The sequence below is a fragment of the Cryptomeria japonica genome, chromosome 11 (assembly GCF_030272615.1).
Source record: "Cryptomeria japonica chromosome 11, Sugi_1.0, whole genome shotgun sequence".
Lineage (NCBI taxonomy): Eukaryota > Viridiplantae > Streptophyta > Pinopsida > Cupressales > Cupressaceae > Cryptomeria > Cryptomeria japonica.
Window position 1 is genome coordinate 322,043,825 of NC_081415.1, and position 12,014 is coordinate 322,055,838.

General features: G+C 38.7%; 1 protein-coding gene across 6 annotated transcripts in view; it reads left to right on the forward strand.

Annotated features, from left to right (window-relative positions):
- LOC131065049 (protein TRANSPARENT TESTA 9) overlaps window positions 1-12,014 on the forward strand; it is a 213,334-nt gene that overhangs the window by 20,198 nt on the left and 181,122 nt on the right. For 4 of the 6 annotated variants that reach the window (XM_057999422.1, XM_057999423.1, XM_057999425.1 and 1 more), the window contains exons 4-6: window positions 85-218; window positions 374-470; window positions 676-733. In XM_057999422.1, coding sequence (XP_057855405.1) covers window positions 85-218; window positions 374-470; window positions 676-733 — 289 coding nt within the window. The remainder of the gene's footprint in view (window positions 1-84; window positions 219-373; window positions 471-675; window positions 734-12,014) is intronic. The other 2 variants (XM_059213876.1, XM_057999426.2) reach the window with 2 other exon arrangements.

The window sequence follows — 12,014 nt, forward strand, 5'->3', positions numbered from 1 at the left end:
TATATTCATAACTTACCACTTTTTAGTGTTGACATCTGTTACATATTAATAACTGCAAAATAAATGGCGGATTTCATTTTGTAGGTTTTTTATGGAGAAGCAGGTAATGGCACAATTCCTCAATATTTTAAAGGTAAATAATAATTCAGATGTTGCATTACAGTTACTACAGACTTTGAGCATTATGATCCAGAGCTTGCAGAGTGAACATGCAATCTGTAAGTTACCAATCTTTGTGATTTAGATACTAGTGTCTATGCATGTTCTTAATCTTTTCATTATGTTTGTTTCTCTTAAGATTATGCATTCTGAGCGAAAGTCAAATGGCATGCCATATTAGTTTAATGACTGTTACTGCTGTTTATTTGTGCAGATTATTTGTTCAGCAATGAGTACATCAATAATCTCATAACTTATCCATTCGAATTCCAAAATGAAGAGCTGATTTTTTACTATATTTCTTTTTTAAGGTTCAGAATCTTACTGATGGTTTTATTTTGGTTCACATTTGTCACAGTAGGCAAAGACTGGTAGAACATGTTCTCAGTTACTTTGTTCTTTAAAAGGCAAATGCATGCTTTTCATTCAAAAGTGTCTCATGCTTTATTTTGTCCTCCTAAGTTTATGATTTTTCTTGTGGCATTGTCTTTACTGTGTTTTTGCTTTGATTGATAGAACAATAAGTGGAAGGCTGGACAAAAACACAATTTCTCTTCTTGTCAAGACTCAACATGTAAGTTCTGAACATTCATATGTTTGGTAAATTTCAATTTTTTCTGTGAAATATGGTCATATATTACACACAAAAGTGAGAATGCAATAACTAGAAAACCCTTGACTTTGCTTCTTTACCAAGCTAGGAGTTTATACATCTGATTGATGCCACTTGGTGTCATAAAAAATATAATTTTGAAGAAAATGGATCGTAGCAGGTACAATAGTTTCTGTCATCCATAAAGACTAAAAATTATATTTTGTCCACATTTTCTTTTGGGCTTAATCCCTTGGTACATCATTACAAAGTATCATATTTAATGATGTGTGAACCATTTGGCCATATTCTACCCCTTGAGACAAGTTCATATCTACAAACAACTGCTTTGAGTATATAGGATCTATTAAGCTCCCAAGGTTCATAAAAGCAGAATTGAATTCATTATGTAACATTAAAATCCTAGAGATATCTGTCCAGGAAAGCTGATTATCATTCTCTATTGCCCACAAGTCATGATGGTTTGAACCTGGCTGTTTTTAGATAAATCTTTGTGCTTTGGGATGTATTTGATGCAGAGGATATTGGTCCTGATCAACTCTAGAGGGATAACATCAACCTCTTTCCCAACTAGGTTCACAATCTACTCACTTTGTTTGATACTCAACCTTCACTAGGCTTCATTCAATGCACTCAACTGTGGATTCCAACTCCAAAGGCTTATCCAACACATCCAAGGGTCTCAACACACTCACATTAACTTGACAAAAGGTTCTGCACTCTTCAAACTCAGGGTTCTAACTTCATTACACCCGGACTGCTCTATAAGGCTTATTCCTACTAGCCCTACTAAACAGGTATTTGCAACTTAACTCCAAATTCTTCCAAAACACTTGCCCAACAAATTAGATATTCAGACACCCATTTGGAAGTTCTACAACATATCCAAAACTCAGGTATAGGTACTTTGGACCAACTGTACCAACCAGCACCCTGCTACACATGAAACTAGGCTAATTAGCCCACTTTTACAAAGCAACTACCTCAAAAAACTCATCACCAAACCTCAACACCCAAAAACAGTCTTACTAAAGGATGCAAATCAACATTTACACTCCTAAACACAAAACCCTCCTTTTTAGGACTACAAACAAGGGCTTTCTCAATCTCACCCGTCAAATCACTTCAAGACTCCAACAATGGACCAAACACATTCCATATGACCTCCATAAACTCCAGAAACAATAAAAACACCCACTCATTCAATGGTTTCACTCAACTCCACACATGGCACCATAAATTCACTTACTCAACACACAATTCCTCACCACTCTTCACCCTAGGGTTTCACCATCACATCTCCATGGCCATACCTGCACTCCAATTGTTAGAATAGGCTATAATACAACTTTCCAGACCCATTCCAGAAGAAACAGTGGATACATAAAGTGGAATGGGTCAATTCTTCAATGTGACCCTCAAACCCTTACAAAACTTGTCAAAAGTGACTGTTTTTAGGACAGTCAATATAAAATGCACAAAACGAATTAAAGGAACTTCAAACCAGTGTCAAATGAAAGTTAAAACATTGCCCTATCACTTCCAAAAGAATCAGATCAAAAGATGCTATGAATGGAAAGCTATAGCAGTTGGAAGTTCAGGTTTTAGACCAAAATTGCAGGGAAAACTGTGTGTTTCATTGCCAAAACTCCAAATAGCTACAATGCCAATCAAGTCCGGCCATCAACCATCAACAACCTTTTCCAGGTGTGAACATGAGTATTTAAACTTGCTCCATGCCCATTCAACCGACTTCAACCCCCTAACCAACTTTTAAACTAAACATGACCGTTGGAATTCAAATTTGACAACTTTAACAAGTTGTTTCATGACAACCTTACATTGCTTGACCTTTTACATCATTTGATTAATCAACACACCTAATTAGACTCAAAATCACCTAAAACATGATCTTCACACCAATAAGGAGCATTTTTACATTTATTTGCTCATATGACAACTTTGTGACTCAACTAGACAACTTTTGAAAACAATGACACATGAACCCTACACATTACACCATGGACCATAAATGGTCTTATTACATCACAAAATGATCAAAATGACCTTATTACACCTCATCTAGACTCAACTTGACACATTTACTCATGTGGTCTCATAGGACCCTTGGGTGCTCCTGCACCAGTCTTCTCTACCTTTTTTTGTTTGCTTTTGTTTTTGCTCTTAACCTCTTTCATTTGTGCCCTACAACTCCGTTCTTGAAGAAGTAAAATGAAGATTTTGTTAAGAAGAAATGGCTACTTTAGGATCATAGAGGGTATATATGCAACACCAAATTGAGTTGCATAAAAGATAATCTTTTAACGAACTTGATAAAGTGTATGTGCTTTCCTTGTGGTGTCTCTAGGTCTACTTTTCTCATTTCTGCATAGAGAGACTCGATATACGACAAGAAGTATAGGAAGTCTGGAAAAAATTGAAATAATTGTTTGGGAAGATTGGCATGATTAAGGGTGTAATGTCCCCTTTTCTAGGTGACATGAGATGAGCAGGGGTTGACCTACCATTCGAGTTCCCGTAGGTCAATGACATGGTTAGGGGAGTCATTATGAGGGTCATGGAGCTTTGCAGGGGCTCTGTGAGCCGTTTTGGACCTTTAGACGACAGTTCCTACATTTTAGGGAGGTCTCCTATTTTTTAGGGAGAACTGGCAGTTGACTGAATGACCACCTGGGGGACCAAGGAGTAGAGCAGGATCCTTTTGAGCAGTTATAGGTGTTTGGAGAGAGGTTCCTACTTTTTAGGGCGATTCCCTACTTTTTAGGAGGTTGTGGCAGTTTCCATATTTGAGGTTCCACGGGACCATACCATGGTTTCAGTTTCAGGAAGATTGGGTGTGTTTCCTAGTTTCTAGATGCATCCCTAGATTTTAGGGATGGGATTGCCAGTTGGCCCATCTTGTCCGGCATCAGTCACAGACAGGTGACAAAGTCAGATTCATGTTTGGTTGGTTATTTTGGTCAATTATTGGATCTATGGAAATATTTTAATATATTTAAATATTTCCTAAGTTAGCGATTAAATAAATTAAAATAAGGCTATGTATATAGCCATTTCGGAGTAATAAGGGGTTTTTGGTTTCATCTGGTTTGATATGCCTATGTGTTATAGCTCGTTGGAAAGGTCTTGAACTTTGCTACATGATTCTCACCTCCCGGAGTCTTTTTGGATGCTTGAAGCTATTTATTCGCAATAAAGTGATATTTTTCTATAGTTTGACGCCATAATTGGGAAAGTGTCACTTTAATTATAAAGCACAAGCTTTATTATTCTTTAGGGTTCAACTTGCAAAGGGAAAGGAGTTATAAGGAGATGAAAACCTAATTGATAGCATCTTTGATCATTTTGAAACTTGCGAATTTGGGAATTGCTCTGGAAGAGTGATTTTGGTTTGGGATGCAAACCCCAGGTTTGAGCTTGCTGGGACGTAGCCCTTAGCAGGAGTTGACAGTGGATTTATCCAGGATTGCATAGAGATTGTCAGAGGTAGAAGACACATCTTCTTGGCCTGAAGATTCAGCGTGCATATTGGGGATTTCAATAGGGCGGCTGGTCTATTTCAGCTGGCACGTGATTTGCAGCAACTTCCAAGCCTCCTTTGCAACCACGCCTTGTTTGTATGTTGGCTTGAAGGGTTGTATTCAACTTATTTGGTCTTCCTTGTTCATTGCCAGTAATATTCCTCTATCTGGCATCAATCCAGATTGAGAACAGCTCCAAATAAATGTATGGATTCTTGCTGAATACAAAACTAGGTTATTTGCCTGGTATGATTTGTAGTATTTTTAGATTGCTTAAGTGTTCTTACATATGAACATTGTTTACTGTTTTATTTCACAGTTGTTGCTATTTATCACATGCTTTACTTATAACATCAAAACCCAAAAAGAAACAATCCCTTTCTGCAACTTTCGTCTATTCTATAAGATCACCGGAAAATTACAAAAATATAGTATGTTTAATTAAGAATTTACAGCAGCAACAACAAAAGGATCCATTTGGGATCTTTCAAAGGGTCACCGATTGGAAAACAAGCTAATCAATGTAAGTCCAACTGATTTTGATAACATGTAGGTCATCGTATTACATTTGAAGTCACTATGAACTCAATCAGAGGAATGCTAGATCAAGAAAGCTAACAATGTAAGTCTAGCTGAATTTGATAACATGTAGGTCATCGCATTACATGTGAAGTCACTGTGACCTCAATCAGAGGAATGCCGAATGAAGAAAACTGACTTTGAACTTATAGTCAATGTCATTTCTAAACTAGGTCCTGCCTACTTAGTCTTTGTTTCTAGTTTCTACTTCACTAGGAAGGCCTTAGGTGCTGCATTCAATATGCCAGTTTTTGATGAAGGGATGGAAGGCTTAATGAAGTTTAGGGAAGAAGACAAAAGCTAATCCTTTTGCTCCAAGGGATGGATCATAAAATGAGTAGGGGGACAAAATGTGGGTATTAGAAGGAGCAGGTTGTGGTGAGTCATGAGAAAACAAATTGACTCTTGTATGGATCTTCTTAAGAAGAACAAATCAATCTACCAAATTCTCTAGTCATTGAATTCTCTTCGAAAACTGGGAAAGGGGAAGACTCAATCCCATGGTCCCTTCCTCATTTTGATAGATATAGATACTTGTTGGTTGAAAATTTTGTACACCTGGGGAGGCTTGCAAAATTGTGGTTTCAGCCACAGCTTGAGTTAAAAACTCTCCTAATTTTAAGGGAAGGCTCCCCCTTTTCTATTATTACAAATTAAGGATAACACTAATATAACTTGGGTGGGACAACATCCTTTTCTCTTTTTTCAAAAAAGATGATATGCTTTTCTCTTTTTTCAGAAAAGAAACTGCAACAAGAGTATCAAATACAAAAACATAAGAAAACTACAACTACAAAGATGTTTATATAAAAGGAAGCGAAGTTTCCATGAAAGCGCAAATTCTTCCGTCACTTCCTCGGGACGAGAATGTAGAAGCAAAGCTCAAAGTCTTCAATTTTCTACTGTCCTATCTACCTTCCAAAATGATTAGTATGATAACAATGCACAACATATAACAACTCAAAGTCTGTTAGTATAATGCACTCTTGGCTGTTATTGAATAAGAACAAGTACAAGCACAAAGTCTTGTAGCTCCTTCCTATCTTGACATTTAACTATACTAATTCAACCCTCAATATTTGCAGCACAAAGTTTGCAAGAAATTAGATTAAAGGTCTTGTTGATGTGTTTTTTATGCAAAATTAAACAGAGAATAAAATACCAAGGTATCTTATCCTCTCTTGAACAAAATCTTCCCAATTGCTAAACTATGTGATCAATTGGAAGACTCCAAGGTTTCTAATGTTGGGTCACATCTTGTGGATAAGCTCAATGGTTGATGTGATTGCTGTTACTCCAAGGGGCCTTATTTTGAATAATTGAATGTTTGAATTGTTGGAACTTAGATTCTAACTACTTGCTAGGAGAATTAAAATAGACAAAAGACATAGGGTTTGAGAAGTCTAAGAACATAGGAACGATGGACAATCTTTGGTTAAACTCGACTAAGCCTAGCTTTGACATGCAAAGCAACAACTCCACAAAGCTTAGTGCAATCTTCTAAGGAAATTAGATGATTTTCAAATCATTATCAAGCATAGACACCATTAATTGAATGCATATCAATGATTGAATAACAATTGAACTTAGCTCATTCAAGTATTCCAGTTGACCACACAAGGCGAATTTGCAATCAACAAACTGCTAGTGGTATGGATTAAAAGTTTCACCGTGAATCATGCACAACACTCTATCATTCAACTAATCAACATGAAAGCAAATGAGAAGTAGAAACCATGTAGCTTGTTGAAATAACACATTTCACCATATCTTCAATGAAAAGAGTATATCCATTTACAAGCCTTAGCAACAATTTCCTCTTATCCTACTCTATTCTAACTTCTAATTTCTACTGAACTATTCTTGAGCTACTAACTATTAACTTGCTATTCGCTTCCTATTGTTCTACTATTAACCTTTACAAATTAAAAGTTTGAGCCTTATATAGAGATCTCATTACAATTCAAAGGCTAAGATCAATTTGAGATCAATGGCCAAGATTACAAGATGAAAACCTTAATTAGGGTTTGTTACAACAAACTCTCCTTAGCCAATGAGATAATCACAATATTTGGACACATGTCCTCTCTTGGATATTTGACCAATAGATAGTGAGGGTAGGAACATTAGAGTTTGTGCCTCCATAAGATGAGTCAAGTGCATTGCATCTAGACATGCTGATGTGGAGCCCTTTGATTGGTGGAATGATGACTAGGATGCCACCTCAATTTGCTTGTACTTGATACGTCATCATGAATGAATATTGATGTCTTGGGTAATATCTCTTGATATTCAACATCTCAAGCTTCAGCAGTGATGATGATGGTTGATCTTTCCTTATTCATGATCTTCAACCTCATGTTGTGGAACCCTTGGTTTGGTGAAATTCCCATGATGCTTCCTCCTTTTGATTGAGGTTATGATGATCTTTACACAGAGCAATGTTGCCTTAATATTGATGTTGCATCTTTTACCTTTCTTCTTCTCCTTTATACTAGCAATGCTTCTTGCAATATTGATCCTCTTCCGGTTCTGTCAATTATGTGCAACCATGCTTTGAACTGATTTGCTTGTGATTTGGTTTTCTCTAAAGTCATCTTCAATCTTCTTATTAGGGCTGACTTTGATATGATGCAGGTCTGATTTTTTCCTTATTGCCGAATTAAATCATCTTGAAGTCCCATTCGTTTTGTTTTGATATTTGATCTTGATTGCTGGAGTTGCCCCTCCCCTTCCTAGCTTTCCATCCCTATAGCAAACCTGAAAAGAAAAGGAAGAATCTTAGATTATGATGGTGAACAAAGTAAACTGAATGCGCGATAATGCACAAATTTTGCTTGATGAAACCCTTCAAGATCTGGAAATGACTCATAAATTCTGGAAGTGTTCCTCATTGTATTGTTGAATTTCCCTTTTGTATGACTTGATATCTTTTCAAGTTGTGAAGTTTTCTCCTTCTTCATGTATCACTCCTTGCATTAGTTCTTGATCTTTTACACCTGATCTAATTCGCTGCACTTATGACCTAAATTCTCTGCCCTGTTGATTATATTCGCTGCTCTGCTCTTCTTTAGGAAGGAATTCGCTTTGTTTAGTGTTTAAATGACTAAATTGACTTGGCATTTATAAGCTTTTGAAGGAAAATATGTGTCTTTTTAGTTATAGGACGACTTGATTCATTCAAATAAAATTAATATCATCTCATTGGGTGGCCGACTTGATGATCATTTAACACATTTTCCTTTTTTTTTAAAATTCAAATTTTGTCGTCAAAAGATACTCCTTCAATCCCTGTTGGGCGTGGATAGGAAGTTCGCTCCCTTCCTTTGGAAAAGGAAGTGAATTTGCTCTAATTGAGGAGCAATGGAAGCAAATTCGCTCCAATTAAGGAGAAAAGGAAGTGAATTCGCTCCAATTGAGGAGCAAAGGAAGTGAATTCACTCCAATTGAGGAGCAAAGGAAATGAACAAAAATTCAAACTTTCAACATCATTCCATCGCTTCTTCATCAATTTGTCCATTTTCATCAATTCATGTCTTGAGGTTTTTCTCTCCATGTGTCTAAGTTCATCAATCTATCTTCAAAGAATGCCTTGGAAGCCATGTCGCTATCATGAGGGAGCAATGGAAGTCACATTGCTTCATCGAGGGAGCAATGGAAGTGACTTCTCTCTTGCCAAGGGGCAATGGAAGTGACTTCGCTCCAATGATGGAGCAATGGAAATGCATTATACTTGCCATCCCCAACAGTTCTTTATCAAAATCTCCATCAATTCGATCCTTTCAATGAGCAAAGGCGAGGTTGTATTCAAAGTGAAACATAAGAAATGCTGAAGATTTGTTCCTCCATTTGCTCAAGTTCACCAAATCACCTCTTAGAATGCAGTGGAAGTTATGTCACTCCCCTCAAGTATCAAAGGAAGGGAGGTCGCTCCTTCAAGGGAGCAAAGGAAGTCACTTCCCTCCTTTGAAGGAGCAAAGGAAGTGAATTTGCTCCAATTGAGGAGCAAAGGAAATTTGCACATACGTAGCCAAATTTTCAGGTTGCTGGTTGAAGATCAAATTCATTGCTTGACCAAGGCTCCATATTGCAATTCATGATGATCAAAGGTATCTTGGACCTCCTAGATGGCAAGGGAAGGAAGTTCGCTCCTTTGAAGGAGCAAAGGAAATCATATCGCTCCCATGAGGGAGCAATGGAAGTGCAGCCGCTCCTACCGAGGGGCAATGGAAGTAGGTTGGCTCCAGCAAGGGAGCAAAGGAAATCTTCATACACAACCAAATTTTGCCCTATGCGACCTGCCTTTCAACAAAGTGCAATCAACCCTCTTGGATGGCAAGGAAATCTTGTATAATTGGTGAAATTTCATCCAAGGGATCCCCCTCTCAAACCTCCTCGCTTGTCATGCTCAAATTGACCTTACTTGACACCTCATCTCACATCACCTCATTTCACATGTCATAGGAAGGGCAAAGGAAGTTACTATCAATGCCTTAGCCAAGCATTTCATTCCTAGCCTTGCAAGCAAAAGATGAGTCATTCATTCCAAAAGCCTTGAAAATTGACTGACTTCACTCTATCCTAAAGAGATAATCCTAACTTGATTAACTTTTGACTCATTGGCTTCTTCAACACAAAGGCTAATAGTGAAAGAGAGTAGAGTGAAAGGTTTAATTTCAGAATGGAAGTGTGTAATGTCCCCTTTTGGGATTTTCCTTTTAATGCTTTTATGATTTCTCCTTTATACTTTATTGGTACCCTTCATAACAATTGAGTCACCACCCTTCATTGCTACCTTTTAGAATAATATATATTTCCCAATTGTTCTCTCTTGGATGTCCTCCTCAAATGAAACCTTTTCCTCTTTACATCTTCCAATGTGAGGGAGAGGTCACACCTCTTCATCATGTTTGCCTTTTGGCAAGAGTCACAACCTTTCACAATTAGCACCCTTTGAAAGAGTACAACCCTTCATAATTTCTACCCTATTTAAAGAGTTACCCCCCCATTTACTTCCCATTCCTTTCTTCGTCCCTTAATCCTTCCTTGTTTCACATGCTCCATTCTTCTTCCTTTCTCCATCCCATTCAAATGCAGTTCTCTTCTCCCTTTTATATCTCATGTTTGAGGGAGTCACAACTTTTCATTTCATGCCTTTTAACCATTCATTAAACTTAACGAAAGTTTAATTATTTTAATTTTATTTTCATTATGTTATATTTTAATTTTATTATTAGCATTTATTATTAAATCCTATTTTAAAATGGGCATTGTTGTCGGGTAATTAAGCATTAAGGTAAATTGTGTTAGCATCGGCAGTTAACCCGTCGGTTGTCGGCAGTTGGCACCGGGGAACTGACCAGACTCCTTAATATTGTATCTGTTTCCAGTCCTTGGACATGCTATTGTAGTCGAACATATTGCTATCATTGTATGTACTGGCTTATTATGAATCAATAGAACACTTGTGAGTTCCATATATTCTGTGTACTTCTGTCATCTATGCAATGTCTTAACCTGAGACCCACTAGGGAAAGCATTTGGCACCGTTGCCTAAGTAAAAACCTGGGAGCAACGGGGAAAAGGACATACTACATGGCACACGGATAATGGGACAACCATTACCAGAAGGAACGAGTGACCCTGACAGAGAACTCGAAGAATTGTTCAAGCGGGAAAAGACACTCACGAAGGATTTCTCCTGCATCCTACAGGCGGCAATGAAACACACGTACGGAGGGAAGCCACGACCGAAGATGTCCCAGAAGATGCTGTGTGGAGTTTGCTCGGAGTAAGCCCCGCTTTGAATCGGTTGATGAGCGAACTGCCTAACGTTTTGGCACAAGGATTTTTGGCTCTCTAGAACCAAAGGGAAGACATCTACCGAGAGAACCGACGGCAGCAAATTCTATGGGAATTTAGGGAGTGCCAAGAAGATGAGCGCAATACATGAACTCTAACGGTCAGAGAGAATAAATAAGAACACCCCATTGTAATGAGTATGTCAGTGACATACATTATGTATGAGGGATGAAGTAATAAAAGTTTTTTTTTTTGGTTGTGTACATGGTGTGTGCTTGCTGTGTACGGAAGTGATTTATGCCCAATATACTAAATAAAGACAAAAATAAAAAGATACAAAGTGACGAATGGGAAGTGGCACAAAGAGCGTTGAATCTCAAACAACAGATAGAACGAAGGCGTAGGCTAAGGCAGCTTGCCGACGGACGACTAGCCGAGGGGTTGCTCGAAGGGAACCCAAGAGGTGTCACGGAGGTTGCGGAGGCAAAGATAGATGGAGAGAATTACACTCTCTACACTGTTGTAGGGCTGCCCGAAGGGAACCTAGAAGAAGTCACGGAGGGTGCCGAAGGAGAACTCTACAGTTCGCCATAATACCACCATGGGATAAGAAGTCGTGAAGAGTTGGTGGAACAAACAAGGCGAAATCTAAACCTGATCGATGCTACTAGAGACCTACTAAAGAACTTGTCCATTTCGGAGGACAACCAGAGGGAGACAACCAACCGGAGGGAGACAACCGAAGGTGCCGAGGGAACACAAGGGTACCGTACGGGAGGCAATTTGTTCGGTTCGGGGTCAGCAACCTTCTCCGGAGGACCCACGAGTGGAGGGTCAGGTGCAGGAGGCGGAGGCGGAGGATCACTGGGTACAAGCACACAAGGCATTAGAGGAGCGAGACCCAGCGGTGGGATGGCAAGTAAACAAAAATTGCCAAAGTTCACAGGGGACGGCAAGGAAGACCCCGTACGACACTGCCGCACATGTGAAACTATTTGGTCCGCCAACAGAGTGACGGACCAGGATGAGTGGGTACAGTAGTTCCCAGCCACGTTACACGGAGTTGCCATAGATTGGTACTTCAATGTTGACAAGCAAAAAGTGGCCACATGGGCCAATCTACAAAAGGAATTTAAGGAGTTTCGGTTGCTCTGTGATGACAATGAAATCGTAGTTGAGATATACAGTACCAAACAAGGTCCCAAGGAGACAGTACGGGCATACGGCCGGAGGCTGAAAGAATTGTTGGGTAAAATGGAAAGCCAACCCACAGATGGGTTGAAGAAATGATGGTTCGTTGAAGGGTTGAAATCCTCCCT